Below are 25,794 nucleotides of genomic sequence, written 5' to 3' on the forward strand. Positions count from 1 at the left end.
GGGACAGCCTTTTGTAGAAATTACTGAAGTGGCCTAAAATGGACCAGATCCAATTCTCCCTGAGCTGATCTCCACAACAGAGAACACGCAAGGGGCTGATGAGCCCTCAGAGACCAGAGCAGAGGAGCACGCTGCCCAGTCGCTGCTTCAAGACAGGCAACTGCTCATGGTGGATGGAGACTGGGAAGGAGAACAAAGAGGACATGGAGCACCAACAGCCACCAACGTGAAGACACTGGCATTTAGCTTCTAACGCACCAGCTTCGTCCATAATCCTGTTTCTCAGCCTTTGGTCCACACAGCAGATGCAAAGCTCTGCCTTGTCTACTCAAGAGTGTAAGCAAATGTTAGGAAGCTTTGTTTTATTGTATAACAGACACAAGATCCAGCACAGTCTAGTGTTTACTGGTCCAGATGCTACAAATTACATATATTAACACAGTAACAGTTTTTAAGGCCAGAATGAATGGGTAGTATGTTAGCACCTTGTTTACTTTCTGCAAATACTGCCTACACAATGTCAGTGACCACTGGATGAAGACAGTATCTCTTCCTTGAGTAAGGATCATGTCTTTTGGAAAGCAGTCTTGATTTGAAAAATTCAAGTAATAAAGAATCAATGTTACTCCTAGCTAAGTTGTTCCCATGGCTAATTACCCCTCGCTGCTGGATAATTGTGCCTTAGTTTCAGCATTAATTTATCTGCTTCCACTTTGAAGCTTGGGGTCCTGCTATGTGTCTGTTTGCCAAATTAGAGACGCCTCTACCATCACAGGTCTTCTCCTCATGGACATACTAACAGACTGTGATCGAGTCCTTTCTTAGTCTTCTCCTCCATGCACTAAACAGATTGACATTCTTTAGTCTTTCACTTGAAGGCAAATTTTCTGTGCCATGAATTGTTTTTTGGGTTCTTCCTTAACCCTGTCCAGTATTTCAATACAATATGCAAAGCATGGGCATCAGAATCAGGCACAAAGCCCAAAGTGGGGAAAAATCTCTCTAATAAACTCTTTCTGCTCTTCCATGCTCCTCTGCAGCCCATAGTTCAGAATAATACATTTGTGTATTAGTACTGCAGTTATCCCATGAAATTGTATCACCATTTTTGCAGAAAGCCATCATCATTTGACTGACTTACCAAAAATGTTAGCTCTTAGGGGGTTTGATAATGATTTCCTCTAGCGTTATATGCAGCAGCAGTAACACCTCTCTATTTCTTCTCACTATTCCCCTGCTTATTCATCTAAGAACCAGGTTTGCTCTCCTACTCTATTCAGTTGGTTATCTATCATTACCCTCAAGTAATTTATGGCATTAAGACCAACACAACAGCCCTGAGGCACAAGGAAATGCTTGTCTGATCACTAAAAGACCAAGATACAGCTATATAATACCAAGGCTCAAACTTCAGCAGAAATGTAAACTCTCACTGCTTCACTGGCCTTTGGCCCATAATGGACAATAAATCAATTAAAAAACATTACAAAGTCCTAATTGCCAGCGATAAACTTACAAGAAAAAGCAACACTTTTTTTTTTTTTTTTCTTTTAAATTTGCCTTCCTATTCAGTACTTATGCATAAAACCAAGGTCCTATGAAGAAACTACTAGCATCCCCTGGCTATCTCTGGGAAGATGGATGCTCACAGTATAATGCATTGGTACCTTCTCCAGTGGACACAAGCAAAAAGGGATTGCTGAGGCCTCTTTAGCTGTTTGTGTAAATGATAAACTAATTCACATATTGTCCATGATCTGTCTGATCAGGTTTATGCTGACAGGTAATGAGAACTTACTCAAACAGCACTAGTGTCAATAGGGGGAAAACCCCCTCCTCTGGATGACCCTTAATGCTCTCACTTGATTTCAGAGAGAGAAAACTATAGCAAGAATTTTAATGCCCTATTTTGCCTCTTTTGCAATTTGATTTAAAAAACAAATTCACAACAACCCAGCCACATGGAATTTAAATTCTGCAGAAGTCTCATCCACCAGTAATTACTACTGCAGTGTTTCAAATTTTAAAAGAAAACAAACCCAAACCCGAACAAAACACTATTTTTCAATTAATTTTCTTCCTCTGATTTCTCTCCACATTGCATCATCTCCCAATTACTGTGATTTTGCTGAGTGTGCCAGTTTCTTAAAGACACAGCTATAAAATGTATGGACTAATTGTTGAGCAGAACTGAAGAGCTATTAAAACTGCAATAGTACAGCACTTCCAATGGTAGTCTATTATTTCTACATGATTGGTTTTGTACAGTCCAACTCATGCAGTGAAACTCTTAGATAAATTAACTCCTTCATTTTGACGTAAACATCAAAGGGAAAATTAAAGGAGAATGAACATTATTTTCTGCTGCTATTTTAGACATGCTGTTCATAACACCCATGCATGTTCCTGGAAAGTTACAAATTATTTAAATTGAGAAAACCATTTCTGTTTTATCAAGTCTGTAATACATAAAATTTGGCTCCAGAATTATCTCATTTTCCCATTTCATGTTTCCCTGTCATCTACATGGTAGAGCATGTTTACAGAGCTTTATAACTATAATATACAATTCAGTCATTTCTAAACAGCTCTATAAGAGTAAGTCTGAAATGTACACATTTTAAAGATTACTTAGTGAACACCAAACCCTTTCCCAGCTGTTTTAAATTTTGAATTTCCCAATAAATGAACAACACACTAAAAAAGCAAATAAGATCTGACATTATTTAGTCTAAGTTTCTAAAATGGCATAACATCTGTAGCTAAAAACAATTTTGAATAACTATATTTAACTAGAGCAGTATTCTATTATTCATAGCTCATTTTCCTTACAGACTAGGGGACTTAATGTGGTGTTCAAACATTTCAAACATCTCTTTTAATTGTTTAGTCCTTCCAACAGCCAAACTGCAGCAAAAAAAGGCGGGGGGGGAATCTTCACTCATATCTTTTATATATATTCATGTGACCAACCCATGATCTCAGTTAAGTGCCACAACTGTTCATTAACACACATCACAGCCCCCCAGTCAGCACTGCGAGCTTTGAAACCATGCCAGAGGCAGGGGCTCAACAAATGGCACTTTGACCTTTTCACTACTAACTTCAATCTTTATTAAAATCTCTAAGACGTCAGCTCTGTCTCCCTCTTTTACCATCTTTTATCTGCTTCTGAAATACCTAATATTCATTCATTAAATGGAAAAGTTTGCTACATTCTTACGTAATGATAGATTCCCCTTTTCACTAGCAATTGGCTTGTGAAATGCCTTTGATTAAAAAAGAGAACGAAACACCCCTCCCCCCTCCAAACATCTCTAAATTCAGATAGCTCAGTCATTTCAAGGAAATCAAGCATGCTGCCTAATATTAAAAAATCTCATGGCATCCAGGCAAGTTTAGCTCCATTTTATGTTGCTCTTATTAAATTCCAACTTAGCAACACAGGAAATGCTCACCCAGCTCTTTGCTTGCTTTTTTAATTTCACGTTTGCATCTTCACATCTTCAGCCTAAGCATTTGGGGGGGGATAGAGACTGATTTTTTGACCAGCAAGATTTCCGTTCCCTACAGTAGAGTCACCAAAACCAGTAATCCCATGGAGGAAAATGTAACTAGAGACAAATAGAGGCTTTGACCATTTTTATGGTGCTCAAACATAGACTGGGGGGGACACAGAAATCATGCTTTTTTTTTTGCCTAGCAGTAATTAACTAATTACACATTAAGAAAAAAAAAATCAGAAAAAGTTCACATGAGTCATTTATGTGTTTTCACTCTTTGTAAACTTTTGGCACACCCTATATGCTTCATTTCTTGCTTTAAATAAGTACTGGAAAATATGCACAGTATTTGGAACCAAGGGGAATGACATATTAATTCGAAGTTTGCTTTGTGTAAGTTTGCATTTTCCAGATTTGAAATGAAACTTCAAGGAAACCTAAAACTCGCCTGCAACCTTTAATTTATACATCCCTTCACCCACGGATTATCTAGAAGGTATAAACTATTCATTTAAGCAGCACAGTGAAGTATCACCATTAGGTGGTTTAGTTGCCTGGGTTACTACTATCAGCCTGACCAGTAGGGAACCGGGGAAGAGTGAGCTCGGAAGGGGGGAAAAGTAAACAAAGTAATGAGTAACAGTTACAGCTCCTTAAAATGTGTACATTAACCTCAGTATTGGGAAACTATTTGCTTTTTAGAGGCAGCACCCTCTGATTGAAATAATGATAAATATTTTGGAAATTGCATCTGAAGCCAAAGTGAAATTACTCAAGTGCACTCTGGAAGAACAAAGCTTTTTAGTATACCTTCAAATGAACTCAGGTAAGTTTACAAATGGCCTATAACTAAAAGACCATTAACTAAAATTACATTTGTTTTTATTGAAAGACAGCCTCAAGTGCTGACATGTAATATATGACATGTGATACATAATAATACTCTTAAACCAGTTCTGACATAATATCTCCCAAGGCATAATAACCACAAATGACTGCTTTAGTTAAGAACTAGCCAGAAGCAAAATAGATCCATGTAAAAGTAGCTTTAACCATAAATACCTCAACAATATTTTATGTCACTTTGTAAAAAAGTTAAAGGAGTCCCATAATAATTAACAACAAAAACTTCATGTTCTTTACTATTGTATGGTGGTTGTGAAAGGTTATTTCATAGTCCCGCAGCTGCCAATGCTGTAAATTATGCAGGCACCAAGAAGCATTAAGGAGAAATAATAGCAATTTAAACTAAGGCTGACGTAATTCATGATAAACAGTCATTGGAAAATATTACAATGTTGTCTTTTTTGAGTGGGTTTAATCAGAAGAATGTGACCATATTCTAACATAAACCACTTCTCTTTTCCATTGTACGGGCGCGGGAACAGGGGCCATTCCCTGGCCGCAAAGGTCTTCCCTGCTGCCGGTCACTGCTGAGCCTCGGCACCTTGGGGACACTGCTCACGAGGCTTGGGACACCGGCGGACTGAAAGCTCTCCCAAGACAAAACTCAAGAGTCTGAGCAGGCCTGGCGGTCCAAGGGAGGCACTGAAACCAGGGGAACAACCAAAGGAGGATGCTCTACTGAAGGCATATCAAAACAAACAAAAAAAGATGATGGCTCCAGAAATGAGAACATGTATGATGGACATGGCTCACACTCATGATGAACGCGCTTGGCTTACTGTTTGTTATAATGACAAAAAGTGATTTTGATAGCTGAATCATAAAACTAGCCATTGCGTGGAAATCTTACATAGGAGGAATTAGTCATTTTTATCTACAATCATTTAGTGAACGGACACCAACAGAACAAACACATGTGCAACAGATGACAAAATACATGTGATAATTTTACATTTATCAGGCAGAGAAGAACAGCTCGCTTGCTAACCCTTTGTTTGCTGGAACTACACATTAATTCTCTGCCAAACTCCATCTGATAAAACACGTAAACCCCACAATAGCATCACGTATTCATTCTTCAATTCAAAATTAGAAAGGAGAAGAAGTTACAAGTGCCAGACTGGAAGCGGGCACACCCAGGCTCTCGGCTCTGCCATGGGAGCTCGCAGAAGGGAGGATATCTCGCGTCCCAGCCCGTGAGAGCCCCAAAGCCCGGGCTGTCCCAGCAGGGAGGCCGTACCAGCCACCCCACGGTTCACAGCCCCGACACTTCCTCAAGCAGCCGTGTCACAGCCACGCACAGTCGCTGCAGGCACGCGGCACCGAACCCTCACGGCGTAAGGCTGTCCCTCTCCCGGACTGCACCCCAAGGGCACCCAAAGAAGCAAGGAGCCCTACCGATTTCCCAAGCGCCCTCACCACGGGAGCCGTGCTCTCACTGCGGTGCCGGCCGGCCGCTGCAGGCTTCTTGGGCGGCTACCCCCGCTACTCCGCGCAGGACGGAGGTCCACCACCAGCCCCAGCTGAGAAGTGATGCCAAGGGGCCAGAGGGAATGGGCAGAAGCAGCTTTTCAGGCAGCACCCACCCCTCCGCTCAGCATCTGCTGCCTTCCCGAGGGCAGCGGGAACACGCAACCTGAATAAAATCAGCGGTCTCCATAAAGAAGTTTTGATTATAAAGTGAAAAATAACCTAGCTTAATATTTATCCTGGTTACAGCTACGGTTGCTAGTGAAAATGTACCAAAAAAAAAAAAAAGGTAGAAGCTAACAGCATTTGTTTCTGTTGAAGTTCTTGCAGACAGGAAGGTATTTTATCTTACTTTACCACACATTACTTATGTTCACTTAACAGCTTGCTGTTAACATTGGGTGAGATTCTGCCCTTGGTTAACTGGTGAAAATCTTGAGTAAGAGCCACTGAAGTGGATCGAGTTATTTTGGATTTACGCCACTAAGTGAGACAGAATGTGACCCCTTATCAGTGCCTTTTTGCTTTGAGTATACAAATATTTTATGCATTTCAATGAGTGACAGAATGCAAAACTTGCAAATATTTATTTTTAGATGTATGGAGAAAAAGCAATTAGAGCTAAAAATGTTAAGAATGAAGAAATCACTTAACAGAAGCAATTATGTTGGGCACATAAACAGCTCTGCCTTCAGCCATTTTATTCAAACGCTGTAGAGCACACTAGAAAATAGCAATTGTTTAAAAAACCTGCAAGTATTTTTTCACAACTGAAAAATCAATCGTTATAAACAACATCTGGGGATCATTAATATCTTACTCTACAGTTGAATTAACAAAATAAGAAAGAAGTCTGACCAGAATCCAGAACATTTCCAGATCTGCTTTTTCAAGCTAAAAGCTTATGTTTGCAGAGGTGGGGTGGGAGGGAAGAGGAAATGTACATTTATCTATATTGTATATAGTACTATTATGCATTAATCATTACTTCCCCTCCAGCTATGTCCTGTTTTTGTTTTGAGAGAGTTAAAATTTGAAATATTTAGCTAAGCTACCCTGCTCAGGACCTTGGAAAAGATTTGCATATTTTTCAGACTGTTGGAGATGCCACCATAAAGCTCCATCTAAGGAGGTCCCAGTATCCATGCTAATAAAAAGCCTCCATACTCTTTCAATTGCATTTCTAAATGCTTAAACGTTCTAGTCTTAGCAGAGGAGCACTAACAAAGATCCCACTCTAACATCACGTTTGTGTTAAAACAAAGAAGCCCAAAGCACCTATCTGGAAGCTTCAGGGTTTTCTGAATTTCACTGACATGAATTATCCTGCAGGTAGCCAAAATAGTCAATAGCAATAATGCCGATAGTTTATATCAGCTGAAAAAACATTAAAAAATGCACCCTTTCAGGCCTAAGTATGATTTTTGTAGTAGAGCTGGTTTAAAAAGAAAAGCCAGCTTTGACTCACACAAATAAAGAAAGTCACCAACAGAAAAACTGTATTTCATTTAGACTGGAAACATTCTTTCTCCCCCCCCCCCTTTTTTTTTTTAAGTCTCATTCCCTGCCAAGATTTTGTTTGGTTATGTTTTTCCCCTAAACAACTGATTTTATCTGAGTCACAAACTTCTGTAAACTGAGATGTATAACAAAAGCAAAGACCAAATTTCAGCTGTACCAGAAGTAATGCTACCACTCTATACCCTGAAGTCATCAGCTTTCATCCTACACATTTCTGGCACATGACCTATCCCTAAAAAGTCCCTTCTTCATAGCGCTGTCCTGCCATGCCTTTGCTGATCAATGACAAGATGGAAGGTAAGTCCTTCTGAAATTGTTGGCTCAGAAACCCTGGTGGCTGGGAGGATGGGTAAGTCGCCCCTCATTCCTAACCACTCCCTGCTAGCCCTGGAAGTGAGAGTATCTGCTTTCTGCATTGTTTTACAGGGAGATCTGAGTTGTTGCAGGTTTTGGGTTTTGTTTTGTTTTTAATGTAGATGATTTTTCCCAATGCAAGCAATATATCATTAAGGTTTTTTTGGGGGAAAGGGGAGAGGAGGGAAGTGGGGACTGCTATGCCCTTTACACATCATTTTTTTCAAAGAGCAGTTGCCCTCTGCATTGCTCATGTTATGGTAAAATGAAGAAGTTCCATTTTTCAGAGAAAAAATGATATTAATACAACAGCAGGATGTAGTTCTCTCACTTTTTGGTATGAAATGTTTTATAAAAAATTGGCCTTTACACACAAAAATAAAACTTTTAACCTTCTTTTGGGGGTGAACAAGTGTTTACAGTACCCCAGGGACCAAACAGCTTGTTTAACAGCATATTGGACCCAGCATGCTATAAAAATAATCCAGAATGATTTAAAATTTACCAAATAGTTTTTAAAAATCGAGAAGAAATAAGGTATTCAGTTTTCTCTCACACTCCTGTTTTTAGAAAACGCAACCCCATGCTCACAAAATGAAAGAGACCCTTCTGGTTCATCTTTAGCAGGCAGGATTTATAATATTTATCTAGCAAAGCACCATGACAAATCCTTCTGTGCAAGATTTTCACCTGGCGAAGCTGATGGAGCTGTAGAAATCCACTGTCACCCAAGCACCTGACCCTCCTGCTTCTAAGCTGCGTGTCTGTCCCTGCCACCCTGTGAGTCCCCAAGCCTGGAGAAGGTGACAGACACATCTGTGCGCTCTCTTGCTGTAGGGGCCTGTATGCATTTGGCAATGCAGCCCACAGCTGGGTCACAGAAGGATCCACGCTCATCGATGCACCCTGGAAGTCACTCCATGTGGTGGACCAGGCACAAGTTGGGTAGAAGGCCAAGTCACCTTCTTTGGACAAGCAAACACAAAGGATGTGTGCTGCTCCAGCAACAACTGCACACTGATTTCTGCCCTGCGACCCTCAGATACACCTTCTGGACACTGCACAGGCAGCTTTGCCTCCGGCCAGATCTCTTTGGTCTATAATGAAAACTATTAGGATCCCTATTTTTTCGTTCCTTCTCTCTTGTAGCATACATGACCACACAGCAAATGCCAGTAAATTTTATGCATTTACAAAAGTTACTCAGTAACAGTAACCCCAGAGGCTGATAAATGAAAAAGATTTTGAAAAATGTCTTCACCAATGATCTCAAGCTGAAGAGAAACAAATTGTTCAGCTGGCGCATATTATTTTTATTTTAAGGGAGCAGGGGAATGAGGAAATAGGGTTTCGGTTTTTTTCCACATGCCAATTAATAGGAGCAGTTAGATAAAGGAATGCGTAGGTGAACTCTGGTCTGCGCAGAGAACTAAAACAAGACTGTGAAGAGAACTGATCCCGTTTGCTCACCCCGCTGCGTCCAACCAGTGCCTCCCTTGGGCAGGCAGACATGGCCCGTGGGGCCGCGGCAGGGACGCCGCGGTCTCCCCATGGCCCTCGCTTAGTGCCGCCTGCAAGCCTGCACTGGCTGGCAGCACCGCCAGGCAGGGCTCAAGCCTTTGTGCTTCAGTTCAACTGTGGACAACTCCACTGCAGCCTCCCTGTGCAGGTTCAAAATCTCAGATTTCTTGTTCCCAGCCAGCAACACCTGGGAACAGCATTTCATTATCCACCTGGACCGTTTTGTGCTGGTGAGGACCTTTAATTGCTCTTCAGGAAGGGAAGAGGTATACAGTCTGACTGTGGTCATATCCATGAACTTTGGCTATCAAGACATCCAAGCACGGCTTACGTCTTCTGCTTTCTGAACAGAAGCAAGCTTTTGAGCCTATTTGCATTCTGGAGGGGAACCCCCCAAGGCAGTTAGATTAACTAATCAGTAGTTATATCAACAAGAATGGGAGCAGGAGGCTTCCCACTTACAGCAGTCTTTCCTCTGTAAATGGAGAGCAAGTCCTTCCCTGGCAGGCTGCAAAGAAATAGATGCAAACGTTTAAGCCTTCCAGCTGCCGAGCCCACCCCTCAGCAGCCTGCTTCTCCAGTGGCCTCCTTGACAGGACGTTGTGGCACACTGCACCAAGTTAGAGGAGAATCAGAAAAGGACTCTGCAAGAAGATTGGTCCTGAATAGTCCTGCTCAAACCACTCGGGCACGTGCCACACAGCAGTGCAGAGGCAGGACAGAGGCAGACCCAGGCAGCGGCAGAGGCAGCAGCAGGTACTGGCTGTGGCAGCAGGTACTGGCTGTGGTAGCCCACGCTGAAGCTGGAGGGGAAGCTTACCGCAACCTAAACCTTACAGAAGCTCTATGGAAATACAGAGGCCATCCACACGGGACTGCCCAAAACATCAAAGCATCTCTTCCAGCCATGTCTGCAGGAGCTCACAGCAGCATATACATACCTCCTCTACTTAAAAAAAATCCCACACCAAAAAGACATTATTTATTGTCAACAAAACTTGATTTTTCTTCCTCATTCCCTGCTTTATTTATTTTTGTTAAAACCTACAGAATGGGGAAAGAAAGGGGGTAGTATGAGAAGGAGGAAGAGCTGAACAAGATGTTTTTGTTATAAATGTATAATAAAAGTAGAGCGAATACTTCCTGGGAAAATGTTTCTCTCTATTAAAACTGCCTAACAAGGACAACAGCTTACAAGCTGTGGTGATTGAGGCTCTTTGTAAAGGTGCTTCTGGTGTCTCACTTGTGACATGCTGTGTCTGTTGCACAGCAGCCCAACGTGCAGAGAACTTGTAACATCTTCCCCAACAGCAATGTTTCTGAAGAAGACCTGGCATCCGTATCAGAAGCCAGCACTTCCCAAATAAAGACGTTAGTAGACTGTATTTCCCAAATTTTGTACTCGCTTTAGAGTTGGAGAATTTCAGGTGATGGGGAAATACACGTTCCTATCTTGCTCCTTCTGCACATTTCTTTCATTTGCAAGGTAAGAAATAGCCGAGTCCTTCAAATTAAATATGTCTCGATCTCCTTATAGACACCTTTTCAGAATTTTAGTCACATTTCTGTAATCTGGTCTCCCCTCAGATTTGCCTGATAAATACCAGTGCCTTTAAGTAATCCATTTATCTGCTGTACCACCCTGCCTCTGTTTAGCTTTAGCAGTCATCACTTTCCACATGTGACATCAATCTACATGATATCAATGTAAACTGTTTGTATAACGAAGTGTTGTACATTTTATTGTCCTGCCAGCAAAGAGAAGGATAAAATAGCACTGTGCCTGTTGCCTTCAACAAAGGTAGTATAATTGACACCATACATTTTGCAATACAGAAACGGAACCATACATTGGCCGTTTTTTTCTTCCTCACACAGCAGGGCTTGCAAATTTTACCACATAATTATTTTCATAAGAAATACTTTTAAAGAGTAGCATTTTTTTTGTTTTTTATAGGCATTTTAAAAAATCTGCTTCTTAAACCAAACTAAATTTTAAATACACATTATTAACTTCTATGGCTAAGATTTCTGTGGGTCTGGTTTGATAATGAGATAATTGCCTCGCAAAGGTCAAGAGAATGGCATAGTTAGCTTTCAGAGACTGAACAAAGCACTTGCTATGGTTCACTAAGCGTAGTTTCTGCATCACTCCACATCTCTTTGATTCATCTATTACTAATATTCCATGATACACTTACATTATGGATCCAACTATTTCAACAAACCTGTAATCAAGGAATGACCCTGAATAAAATACTCCACAGAAAGCAGATGGTATGCTCATCAAACGCCTTCAAGCCTAAAATAACCTTTCCCATATAAAAAGGATAGCCAATTAAAACTGAACTTTATATTCTGAGCTGGAGCTCAGAGTAAATAAAAATCAACATGATACTATTGTGTTATTGGACCAAACTTCCAGGGCATTCCATTCACTTTTTTGCCACCCCCACGCCTTAAGAGCAACCAACACATTTATTCATAGTTCACTCAAAACCCGTAATGTTTTCTGTGAGCGTGAGCAGACTTGACAGTTTGGGCCTGATCCTGCAAAAGCCTGACATCACAAAATTAAAACTATTCACAGCAGTAATGTGCTCCAGTGATGACAGCACATGAGGAACCATCTCTCCTGCCAGTCAGGAGCTGATCGGTGCAGCAGCAGAGGAGCAGTCCTGCACTACCTCACAAAATGCCCCAGTGATACCAGTTGGGTCAGTGTTTCTCTGCCAGCACAAGGCCTGGACTGGGCGCCAAGATCAAAGCCAGTGTGCTAGAGTTAGGAAAAAGGGGGAGATGATTCTGTCATCACAGGCATCATTGAACCCCTTCTCTCTCACTCCCATCATTATATGTTAAATGCATAATCAGAAATTCTCTAAGAGACCACAAGAGCTTCCTTGCAGAGACACAGGGGTCTTGCACAGCAAAGGTGTACCCACCACTATGCAAACAGACTTTGCTAGCATTAGCTGCAGCGCTCATCCATCTGGTGATATGGGTAATAAAACTTAATTCTCACAGCATAGGTACACTGCTAAGGAAATTACACTGGACCCATTACTGGAGTTACCCTGGGTGTGTACACAACATACATTCTGCCACACATTCAGCAGCACATTCGCTGCCCTTGGGTTGATCTGACACCAAAAAAAAAAAGCTGTGAAATCACCTGGCAGCTATCAGGAGTCGAATCTTGCAGCCCTCTCTCCCAGCTCTAAGGGGCTATATACTCCTCCGGAGCTGCAGAGTATTCTCTACACCCTTGAGTTAAGAGGTCACCTCCCAGAAGTGCCTCTGCACTTGTAAAATCAAGCTCCTAGCACTGGCAAAGCCCCCGCTGAAAAAACCCACATTCCAGGAAGGCCAGAAACACACCAGCTATAGCTGACACTTGTTCAGGGCCCTGGGAGCACACATGCAGTTGATGAGTGCTCTGCAACAGCAATGGGACATGCAGGGAGTCTCTCCTATTTTGCATTTGTTAGCATATTGCACCAACAACTTTAAAAAACAACAACACACTTTGTAAAGCTTCTGGAATGACATAGGCTATAGGTGAATGGTTAAGGTAGATAAATTTCAAACCCAGACAAGGGATCCCTTCACTCATACCAAGTAACTGTGCAACACACTCTACCCATGTAACATTATCTTTGATTGTGATAAACTCAAGTTGCAATACCGAGATCACCAGTGGCTAGAAGCCTTCAGTCTCACAGAGGAGAGAGCACATTTGGTACTTAACATTTCAAACATAAACAGCATTGGTTCACTTCAAAGGAATCACATCTTCCCCTTGGAAATCAGTGGCCACTTAAAAAGGAGAAAAATATCTTTACTTGTGAGAAAAAGAAAATAGCTGTAAAGATGACTTACCAAACTCATCACATATACTTTCATTTTCTATTAGAGTAGGATGATCAAATGTATCCCGACAGTAGAAGATTTGGGGGTTCTTGCTTGTTACTGCAATGCCTCCCAGAGCTAAAACAAACTGGTCTGTTAGTATTGAAGAAGGCTTGTCCTGAATACGCTTTAACATGGAACGATATCGACAGTACTGTGGGTAGCTGAGAATTAGCAGGTTTGAATCTTCATCATCCTCACCTGGAAGAAGAAAAAAAAACCAAACAACTTTTAGTATGTCAGAAAAAATACAGAACAAGAGCTGTAACTCAAGCATCTCAGAAAACCCATGGCCCACTGGTTCAGTCTTTTCTCAAGATCTTTTACAGCACAGTAGTTTTTGAAAGAAAGGTTAAAAACAGAAATTTAAAAAAAGGTTTATTGAAACAGCTTCTTTTCTGGCTTTCTGTTCAGTCCTCCCATGCTCACCCACAAGGACTCTACCTGGATGAGTAAGAAAACACCGCTCTACAGAAGTTGGCCAATGGTCTGAATCAAAGTGCTCTCCATACTTTGCCAACTTGGCTGCTTTGATAGAAACATTATCTGTCATTTTTGCTCAGCTCCCTATACAACCTTACTGAACTCATGTTTACACCAGCTAACGTCTTTTAAAAATAATAATATACAAGCCCCAGAGCATACAGCTATTAATTCTCCTTTGAAGCATCTGATACTGGCAACTACCAATGAGCCCCTGGGCCAGGGAGGTGGACTGATCTGACCTGGCCATTGATGCTGAGCTACCCCAACAGGTGGAAATAACTTTCCTCACATTAACTGCAAATGCATCAGGACTCAATAAAACACCTACAGAGCACAACGAGCAAATGAATTTTCAAACTGCTCATAATGTTGAAATGTGGGCCCAAAATATAAAGCAATCTAGAGCTCAGACTTTTCCATTCCCCCAGGTTTTAGATGATAGTAGGCATACGGGCAGCAGATCTTGAAATACCACAATCAAGTTTCATCATACGATAACCAGCAGGAAACCTAACAGCAAAAAAAACCCCAACCAGAGACACAAACATGAGAAATTATTCATTTGCAGGTATGCAGCCAGTACTTAACAGCACTTCTTTTTATGCCCATTTATCTCCTCAGGTGGGGTAACTGAACATGGCTTTCCATGCATGCCAATGAAGACAAAGCAAGAGCATTCACTTTATGTTTTCAAGCTGTACTCTGATTACTGAATAACTCAGCTATTTCTTCTGTCAGAGACAAAAGGTCTACTATTTAATCCCATTACCAACACTGAAATAATCTTTCTTACCCTTGAAGTAAAAATCACTTCAGATATTGAAAGAAATGTCAGATCAGTTCTCCCCAACTAAATATGATGGCACAACTCATCTTGAGTCGCGTGAGGCAATGGAAATGTTGACACATAAAAGGCTAAATTTAAAGAAGTCTCTGGAAGCAGATATATCACGTAGAATGTCATCACTACAGATGAACGCAATGCCATAAAAAAAATCAACATGGCAGACAGACTTGGGAAGTACTGATTTTACAAGCATAGCTCCTGAAGCCATCACTTTTAAAAAATCAGAACTTTCCCCACTACCCTGATGTAGGTGGGGAGATCAAACAATTTGTGTAAAAAAGTAAGAGTAATACATTTTGGTAAACAGCATTGTCATTACTTTTCTAAGAAAATAAAATTTATGGCCTAAAACCTCTTTTGGTCAATAAGGATGTGGTCATGTTTTTCTTTGTTTTCAACAAGTAAGTATTCTATAAGCCTACACAACAGCACGATTGAGCCAATTGCTCCTGGGAATAAGGCTCTCTTCTTTATTAGGAAACTCTAAAAATCAGATCAGGAAAACTGTTCTAGGAATTAACAAGCACATGATCCATCCTTCAGCTCCTTCGAGAGTTTCATATACGCCTGCCTGACAGTTATTACTACTTTATACCTTTGTGTAGATAGTGGTGAGCTGAATCTGTTGATCTGACAGCACTTTTCTTATGCCAGGATGTGGTCAGCTTTTTAAACAGGGTGTATATAAATGTATGTCCCGTGTGCCTTTGTAGTAAACCATTAGTTTCTAGACAAATGTGCTGTAAGTCCCTGTGCAGAATTACACAAACTTTCTACCCCTGACAACTGACGGCTTAACTCAAACCCCTGGCATAAATTAAAATCAAGTCATTTTTTACAGGACCACTTTTATACAAACTTGTGCAACTCCAACAAGTACTTTATGATGCATTTGTTTCCCTTCCTTATTCACTCCAGGTTCAATAGATAAATCTAAGAATGAACAAAGGCTGAATAAACTGAAGATTTGTTTAGTGAAAGACAAACAGAGTGTTCCTGGAACAAAGACTTTTTTTCTCAACCACGCCCACATGAGAAAAGAGAAATCAAAGTAGACAAATCCCTAATAAAATGCAAGCCCAAAGAAGAACTATTTTTTCCTTCTAGCAAAATCTAACATGTGCCATTTAATGGTGGGCTTAGTGTATATTGCTGAATTTTTTTCATAAATATGATCAGAAAGAGTTTAGTCTCAGGAGAAGCAGAGATCAAAATGTGGATCATATTCCATTAAAATCAAGAAAAACAACATAATTTCAAAAAACATTTGACTGAGATCTCAGAAAACCGAGATGCTGTATTTCTGAATCTCATTTTAGCTTCAACAGAGAGAACATGGTAAAAGATAATACCTACAGTACGCCACTTGCAAGGCTCAACTGAAATTACTTTAATCCCATGCTTATATCATAATTGTGTGTTTTAATAACTCCCTCCAATGTCAATTTTTCATTTATTTATATATTTCAGGGCTGAAAACAGAGAAACTGTAATTAGAAGGCTAGGTTCCACCCCTGCCTTCCAAGTGCTGCCTATATATGCATAGATGTAATCCAACAGTTCCCTTTGTGAGGGGTAAAGAGAGCTGGGATTTGGCACAGCCTGGCATTTATGTTGGATTACATGTTCTTCAAGTTGTCTTTGTAAGTAAGAGATGCATGAAATGCCAAACACAATGAATCTATGCAAGAACTGACTTTTCAAATCAGCACAACCATTTTTAATATGTAACGCAAGACAATTAAAAGCCCCAAAAGAAAAAAAAATAAAGCCCGCTAAAAGCACGAATTCCTAACAAATCCATCTAGATCCAGAACTATTTACAGAGCGAGCAGAGAAATACAAAACTGTAACTCGCTTTTTGTTTGCTTGTTTCGGAAACATCAGCCTATAATGTTATTGCTAACTGCCATAATCTACTCTCAACATCAGTAAGCATTTTTTTCTTTAAAAAGACCTTCACACCAGGATTTTATAGAGCCTGATGGAAAAACTATGCATGTTCCTTCCTGTACCTAATTACCTCAACTGCAAAAGCTGCCAAGTATTTTGCCCTTTAGTTCTTTTAATCGTATTAGTGCAAATGCATTTGGATGCCAACAGAAACAAACATTTAAAGATTTTTGCTTAAAAGATTCCAAATATGTACGAGGCTGGTGCTAGAAAAGCACACTCCACTTCTTCCCAGAAAGCACAGAGGTATTTCTGCGGAAGAAATATGAATTTGTGCCTCTTGTAAGAGTAAATGTCTAGTTTCGACCCAATTTAAGTAAAATAATGTCAATATGAACTGCTCTCACAATGATTTATGCTACCTTCTGTTACTTTATTACATTAGACATTCCTTTCTCTAAGCTTTATACTTTTCGCCGTGCTCCTAGCAACCACATAAAGGCTGAGCACCAACTTTACGCGCCTGGCACCCTTCCAGGCTCGACTGTTATTGATAATTATATTGAAGTTTCAATTTAATTGCTACTCTGTTGTGACACAGAATATTTTTTGTAATTAGGCATTTCCCATTTTCTGTCCATTCATTTTTTGTATTACTGAAAACAATTTTTTTCCCCCAGAAAACAGAAGTAGAACAATGATGCAGATAAGGGTACGTACATCTGTTACTATCATTACCAACACAGTAATGTGAAGGGAAGAAAAAAAAATTTAAAGGAAAAAAAAATCGTGAATATAATTTCTCGGAAGGTAATTTTCTTTTCAGTTTAAGTGCTCTTATTCTTCTTACAGTTACTCAATGATTTCCTGTTCTAATTAGAAGACATTATACAGAAAGTAATTTTTAAAAAGGAAATGTACTAGAGCAGGAGGCTAAATAGCGTCACTCATTTGGTATGGTTTGAAATTCCAAACTTTTGCATCTCTCTTATCAATTCTCTGCTCTACCGTTGTGCAATATATTCTACCACAAATCTACCATCTCTTTCAAGGCAGTTAACACAAATATATAGATCGAAAAGGAAAATACACTTGCAGTTAAACTGCAGGCAAAAGAAAAAAAAAAAACCCACATTTTTTTCCTTCTCAGTATAGCTGGTAAATTGGAGGCAAGCCAAGCCTAGGAGTGGAAAATATTAAAAAGTAAAAAAAAAAAAAAAAAGAAAGAAAGAAGAAAGCTTGATTAAAAAGTGAGAGAAGAGATATTCAGTTCTAAATCTAAATGAATAAGCCACAAACTATTTCATAAAAACATACTGTGACGTAAATTACACATCAGTATTGCACTGTTGTGGTTATTTTGAGAAATGGCTTGTACTGTAAGTCAGCTGGTAAAACCCCACCCTTAATGATTTTGTAATTCTCCATACAGCAATCAACTGGAGCAGTCATGAAATTGCCAAGAAGGAAAACAGACAGAGCTGTAGAGAGTTTGTAATAAAAAGATAATGCACTTTTAACATAACAGAAGTAGAAGATTGGTTTTATTAACTAAAAAAACTACTTAAAAGGTCCCAGGCTTGCCATTTGTTTTGATAAATGTTGACACAGATCTTCATAAGATAAGCAGTGGAAGTATCAGGGGAACCAGATAAAATGGGACAATGCTTTGGTGTGTGGGTAGCAAATTGAGCAAGGGAGTAATTTGGAATATAGAGCAAAAATGAAGGAAGTTGCAGGGTTCTGTCCATCAGGCTCCTCTCCCACACGGTGCCCTTGCTACTCTGCCTTCTTTCATTACCCTCAGTTACTAAGGGGGTCTCCCAGAGGATGCACACATCATAATTAGTTTATCATTGCTTGTATGCATGGCTTTGACCATATCATCAATATGTAGCAGACACAGAGGTAATGGAGGATGCATCTGGATGTCTGGAGGGACTGGGAACGATGAGGGTTAGCTGTGCTGAATGAACATGGCTGTGACTCCCAAGATGGGATGTCTCTTGACTATATCAGGGCAGCATTCAGGTGTCACTGCCCTCCCAAGACCCTCAGCAACCCACTGGAGCACACAATGGGACTCGTTTCATCTAACAATGCAGTTTTAGTCGACAACAGTTGTGTAGATCCCTCTGTAGTCAGAGATCTCTCCTTCCGACCTGCTGTTTTGCAAGACATGGATCACCTCACTCTCTGGAGCTACTACTCCCTCATCAATGACACCTAGCTTAGTCTAGAGGCTTAACTTGCAGATCGAATTGAGTGAGTGAAATTAATTCCACCTAAGTGACAAAGAAGTCTGCCCTATGCCAAAGCAATGGTCCAAATGCATGCTAAAAAATCCCCTCCCAGCTGATACACTTGCCATCAAGATAAAAAAGGTTGATCTCATCTATGGCAGTGGACTTTGGCTCTTCCAGCTCTTAAGATAGGATCCAGTTCTCCTTCTCCTTGCTGGCTCACAGCGGCTGAATATGAGCCAGCAGTGGGCCCAGGTGGCCAAGGCGGCCAACGGCATCCTGGCCTGCATCAGCAATAGTGTGGCCAGCAGGAGCAGGGAGGTGATCGTCCCCCTGTACTCAGCGCTGGTGAGGCCGCACCTTGAGTGCTGTGTTCAGTTTTGGGCCCCTCACTACAGGAAAGACATGGAGGTGCTGGAGCGTGTCCAGAGAAGGGCAACCAGGTTGGTGAGGGGCCTGGAGCACAAGTCTTATGAGGAGCAGCTGAGGGAGCTGGGGCTGTTCAGTCTGGAGAAGAGGAGGCTGAGGAGAGACCTTATCGCTTTCTACAACTACCTGAAGGGGGGTTGTAGTGAGGTGGGTGCTGGTCTCTTCTGTCAGGTGGCTGGAGACAGGACAAGAAGAGATGGCCTCGAGTTGTGGCAGGGGAGATTTAGATTGGGTATTAGGAAAAATTTCTACACCAAAAGGGTTGTCAGGCATTGGAACAGGCTGCCCAGGAAAGTGGTTGAGTCACCATCCCTGGAGGTGTTAAAAAAACCCACATAGACGTGGCACTTCAGGACATGGTTTAGTGGGCATGGTGGTGTTGGGTTGACAGTTGGACTTGATGATCTTAAAGATCTTTTCCAACCTAAACGATTCTACGATTCTATGATTCCCTTGTCCTACTCCTTTGACAAGGACTTTCTGCAGTACAGGTATTAGAACACAGGTGTAGATGGGACAAAGACGTGTGTAGCTGACCCTTCAAAACCAATGACTGCAGGTCAGGCAGCACATCTCAAAGCTACCTGTTCTAATAACAACCCAAAGCCTGTTCTAATAACAACCCAAAGGGAGATAGCACAGCTTTCCAGCACACAGAAAAGAACTTACTACATGACTACCTAAAACCTCTGAACTTTCAGAAAGTCCAAAAGCAACAGAAACAGCAGAACGATGAAAGAGTAACCAGAAGGAGGAAGAAGAAACTGGGCCTTTATGACCTAAAGACCTTTAAGAGGAATTGTGCAATGAGAACATGTTCCCAATTCACCATCTAGTCATAACCTGCCAAACACCCCCAAATCATCACGCAGATAACTGCAGCTGGCCAAGAAGCAATGACAATCATCACCTACATCTCTGGGTACTCCTTTGAAAGCAAGGATGGCTCTCCCAGTGAAATAACCTTCATGGGAGAATTATGTCTGGCTCCTTGCTTGACCACTTCTCACATCGAATCCTCTGTGCAGACACAAGGCTAAGAACCGCAGTAGGAATCCATGTCCCTTTGCACCAGGCTGCTGTGATCTAGGAGCAACAGCTGAGGAGTAGCTGCATCATCGTCACGAAACTACTTCTGCATGCTCTAGCACACCAATCCACTCTCTCTCCCGTGATTAGGGAAGACTTATCAAACACAGCTCTTCCAATCCCCCCTGCCTTTTCATTCCCACGGTCTTTGTTCACTCTAGTAACACCACTCCGTGTGCCTTGGCTGGCTAATTAATCATAAGACCTAAAAATATTAATCCAGGAATCATATTTCTCTCACAGATAAATGCAAATACAGTAATGATTTAGCCCCATGAAATGGGACAGGAAATCTGTGGGTTTGGGTTTAAATAAATTTGGGTAAATTATTGACACAACAGGGATACCGCTTCATTGGCAGGACCCATGCTACTCATCCTTGCTTTGAGAACCCCCCTCTATTTGAATGCTAATGTAATCAAGAACAAAGGCAACATGTTGCAGGATATGGAACACAGTGATTACATCTATGTTTACCAGATAATGATGATGTTAACATGTTGCCTGTAATTCTTATGTGGACTTTTGCCTGCCTGATTTTGCTTTTACATTTATCAAAAGGCAAAAGCCATTTCTGCCAATATACAGAATAAAATACACAGCCTTTCTGCATGTATCAGATATTTCTTCCCTTGTAAGGAGGAGACAGAGCTAATTCTGAGAATTTTGTGCCACTTCCCCAGCCCTCCGATTTCTGTCACAGTGCCAGCAGAGTGTCAGCCATTCAAAGAATTCCTAAGATTAGTTTAACATTTGAAAGAAAGAGAATACTTACAAATCTACTGGAGATTGAAACTACTGTTCAACCCAACACCAATACAGTCATTAAAAAAAAAAAGGAAGAAGACAGCACCATCTAATACGTACTTAAAGCACATGGTTGAAGAACATTTTACAGTCAGTGATTTGGATCTGAGTTGTTCTAGTCCTAGAACATACGGGGACGAAACCACGTATATTGATCAATGACTGACAGTATGTCCACATAATCAAATCTTCCATAATATTTATCTTGTTAAATCACTTTGAATTTGAATCATAAATTCAAGTTTTGAAGAAGACAAAAGAAATTTAATACTGAAAAAGTTTCCAATCAGGCATTCAATAACCTTTTTCAGACCCTAATTCTTCAGCGCCTCATAACTGCAGCTCCTACCCTGCACTCCCAGGATCCTCCTGCGCCTTCCGAAGCGGGTTTATGAGGTGTTTCTAGACTCAAAAGAAGAGTGACTGACAATCGTCATTTCCAGCTTTTATATAACCCTTCCATCCACAGGCCTCAAACTGCTTTATGGAGGAGAGTAAAAATTATTATCCCCATTACACAGAGAGAGAAACTGAGACAGAGAGAGCTTAAAGGATTTATTCTACAGCATCAAGCAACTTGGAGAGCAAGGGAGAGAGCAAACAGGCCAAGCAGAAATCCTTGTCGGGGGGATTTCTGGGTAAGTGAGAGTTTCCCTATTCCTCAAAAGTGGCCATCTCCAGCCACCCCAGCCAGCCTGCCTGCCTCCACCAGAGACAGGGGATGGACCAAGCAGGGGCTCTGTGTCGAGGCTTCTCTCCTGCCACAATCATTTTCCCCGTCCCATACAATCCCAGTCACTCCTTCATTTTATTTAGCTGCTGCCTGGTTGGGATTATCTTCCCCCTTCATGGAGGGTTTGCAAAGCAGCGGTTTGCCCTCCCGCCAAACAGCAGGTGACTGCCGCAGCGATAGGTGGAGGAGCACAAGAAAAGTGAGCTGATGCTGGGGATGTGGCCAAGTTCAGAACTGGGCTGTGAAATCGCCTCCCTGCCTCCCAGAATTTCCTTCTCTCCTTACTCCTCAGGTCACAGGCGTGGGTCAGCCCATGTCCAAATGGCCACGGCTGGCTACAGAAAACCACTTTGATATAAAAGGTTTTTAAACTGCCCTATTAGCTTTCTAAAGCAGATGGAGACGGAGGGAAGGGGGAGACTGATTGCAGAAGGGTGCACATGCTGCCTGTCCTCTTGAATGTTCTGGGTCATGTGGACCATTCAGGTTGAATGTGCATAAGCTTTAAAACAAGTATTTATCCTGGTTGTCGTGGTTACTGATAAGCAGCTTCAATTCTGCTGATAACAAAAAGAAGAAAGAATTAAAAAGGGGAGGGGGGCTGAAAACATAATTTGGTAATATGACGAAGCCAAGAAGAGGAATTAAATCACATTAAACAAGCCAATTGTACTGTAAATGGCTCTGCCTCTGTATTTGCTTTTAAATATCTAAGGCTCTAACATGGCAGCTGCTTCAGTTTTAACAAACAAACAGTAAAAATCCCTTTTAATAACGAAAGGAAATAATGATATACTTTGCTTTAGCTGAATTCAAACATAATTTAATTTTTCCTGAGGTGAGATTTGCACAGGGAACAATCAGATAATAAGTGTTATCATTCTCATAGACAAAACTGAACCAGCACTTTGCAATTCAAAGTGCTATTTAATGCACCGTTTTCAGCAATCTCTGAACACCATCCAACATACCACTGAACTACGCTTCAGTACTTACACATAAAGCCTGATCTTGCAAATACTTGAGCATGGGAGTTATGCTACAAACCTAAGTACTTCCACTGCTGCTGTGGCTGAAGTTACACTTTCCCTGAAGCACCTTCGTGACGTGGGTCACATCCAGTAACTTTTCCTACACCACCTTCTCATCATCTTTATTATTATTATTACTATTACTATGATTACGTGCCTCGGTCTCCCTTTCTTCTGAAGTGTAGCACTGCACAGAGTAGAATACTGGAGAATGAAAAACTCTAGCAGAGAAACACGCAACTAGAGCCACCTGCAAGGGAGGGGCACACATTCTTACAGCGATGACAACCACTGGAACAACAAGCTCAAGGACGTAACAGGTTCTCCAATCCAGTGCTCAAGACTGAGTCTTTTTTTCCTGAAGATATTCTGTGGTCCGATGAGTTTTAAACTTGTGGTCTGTTGTGTGCCCTCTGTGCTGAAGAGGTCCACAACAAATCTATACTTGCTTGGGAAAATTTTAAGGCATGAAAAACTGAAAAAAGAATGGAAAGCCACTGAGAGTTAAACTGAGTTACTGGGCTTAATACCAGAGTAACCAGGTCTCCTGTTATCTCCTCTCTCACCTCCACACACCATTCAAACACAAATGAGAGAGAAGCATATGCAGCCTTACTTGTAAGGGACTGTTATACCACCTCTTCCACATGGCAGAATCAACCACCTTCATTTTCCATTGCCCCCAAAAGTATGAGTCAAAAGCCTTATCTTGGTGTTTCACACAGGGAACTTTCGCTATCATTCTGAAAATTCAGAGGAACTGCACGCTCCTCGAAATAGCAACGGCAGAAGCAGCCGGCCTCAGAGCTGTGACATGAGGGGTGGAGAGTGGAAATGGTCCAGTGATTTAAACAGTCGAGCTCTGCTTTTGACATTTATGCCCTCTTTGAAACCCTTAATGAAGTAACAACCCCGTTAATTCTTGCAGGGTATTTAGTACACATAAAAACTGCATTATCTACTATTTACAATTTACTACACACAAGCAGTATCTGGCTCTGTATAAAAATAACAAGCTCACTGTAACCCTCCGCTCCCTAACCATACTGCTGATTTCTTTGACACATGGAGAAGTGAGAATAATTACATTTTACTCAGTGCGTCTCATTACACTGATTTAAGTAAGATTTCCAAAGCTGCAAAAATATGCTTTTCGATTTCATTTGTTTCTAGCAATTCACTCTGAAGATGGTTAGTAAAACCTTCAGAAATCATCATCAATATGGACAAAAATTGTACCCTTCTCATGTGGACATTTGACAGAGGGATAATAGGGTCTAGAAACACCACAGTCAGACGTTCCTTTTCTATTTAATGTTTCCTTCTGTGCCAAACATAATATAACAGACAAGTGTTAGAGAGACATGCAGGGGGGAGCCTGAATAGAGAGCTTTAAAAGAGGTCCTTAATAGAGAAGCTGTATGCTTAGTCTTCAACAACATTCAATGGCAATTTATTTGCAGCCATTTTCTCATGTAACCTTTCACATGGGAGCAGGTAAGATAGAGCACAAGACAATTTGTCAACTGCCAGATATGAACAAAAGAAACCATTTTTAATAAGCTTCAGTGGCCCCTTGTATTTGTTTTGCAACATGTTAATAACTTTTTTGGAAGCCAATCAAAGACAAGAAGAGAAAAAGAAGTCAAGCTGGGAAACGAAAACCACAGTTAAAGAATTTTACAGATAAACTTGTGTTATCATCTGCAGTGTAATAGTGCTTAAATCCAGGAGTGGCACAGAATTAGAATTAGCATGATGCCATTTCTTAAAAAAAAACCCTAAAAATTGCAATTACAAAACTGCTAGCACCTTATTTTTTTTCCCCCAGGAATTTGCTGTCCTTTATCTTATCCTAATGTAGTACATACCTGTTCCCCAATACAACCTTATTCTGGTTCCCCTCCTTCCTGGTGACAAGGTGAAACTCAACATGAGGACTATCATGAGGAAAGACCAGTTAGGAGTTGCCAAAATCCAGGCAACCGACCCAACTCCCCTGCACCACGCTCCCTCAGCTACTCGCGGAGTCTCACCTAACTGAACTTCTCATGTTGTACCAAATTGTTGCTCTGAAAAACAAACCAAATGTAGCTTCAATAGCCGTTACAGTTATATGAGTAAGTCTGTGGTTGCTCATTTAATCCAATTCTGCATCACAACAAAGTAGACTCAAGCTGAAAAGGAGTAATAAGAAGAAGGTGTAAAGGAAAAGGGAGCTAATGTACTCTCCTGTCTAGGATACAAGGACCAAAAACTGAGCAATCTGCAGGAGAAGATGAACAAACCAACTGTGCTGAAGTTCCGCAATGCCAGAGCCTTCCTGTTTGACCAAGGTCATATTGTTAGGTCTTTCTGTGGCACAGCATCATTTCTGTGGAAAAGGAATTAGTTGCAGGCATGTGAGAGCTTGTGGGCCAGTTGCTCCTGATTCCCTCCCCTTTATGAAGGCACAAGAGGAGGTGCAGAGAGCCTCCTTAAAACGGTATCTACTGATGCCTGGGCCAAAAAGATTTCTGCAGGACTAAGGTTCAACTGTTGGACCAAATGCTGATATGAGGCCTCAGTCCCATTTCTAAGGGAAGCGTCTTCTGGTACTGAAGAAAAGTCCAAGTGCCCAAACAGGGAGGCATCAAAATCCCAGCAACATACACTGAAAAATCTGATGAAGTGTTAAGAAATATCATTAACGTTATTAAAACATAGAAAATTCCCTTGGAAAATTTCACACAGGCCTTCCCATCTCATTGCACATTACTCACGGCCTGAGAGACGTGTGAGGAGCAAATGGAGAGAAACAAAGCTTCTCTCCAGTTATTTTGGACCGAGTCCTAGTCTCACTGGTAAGAAAGACCTGGCTTGTGGGCTTCAGTGAGAACAGGGCTGGGTCCTTTGAACTAGATTATTATGGCATCTGTAAGAGAGGTACAAAAGTATATGGTGAGAGAAGATGCACCAGAGAACAAAAGGAGCTGCTGGTCAGATGACAACCCTCCTCATTGCGATGATGAAAAGACTCCCAGACTTCAGCAGACACACACCTTCAGAG

General features: G+C 41.1%; 1 protein-coding gene across 3 annotated transcripts in view; it reads right to left on the reverse strand.

Annotated features, from left to right (window-relative positions):
* Positions 1-25,794, reverse strand: part of ARID5B (AT-rich interaction domain 5B) — a 122,375-nt gene that overhangs the window by 58,971 nt on the left and 37,610 nt on the right. For all 3 annotated transcript variants that reach the window (XM_075025509.1, XM_075025508.1, XM_075025506.1), the window contains one exon: positions 13,158-13,388. In XM_075025509.1, the coding sequence (XP_074881610.1) occupies positions 13,158-13,388 (231 nt within the window). The remainder of the gene's footprint in view (positions 1-13,157; positions 13,389-25,794) is intronic.

The sequence above is a fragment of the Buteo buteo genome, chromosome 4 (genome assembly GCF_964188355.1).
Source record: "Buteo buteo chromosome 4, bButBut1.hap1.1, whole genome shotgun sequence".
Classification (NCBI taxonomy): Eukaryota; Metazoa; Chordata; class Aves; order Accipitriformes; family Accipitridae; genus Buteo; species Buteo buteo.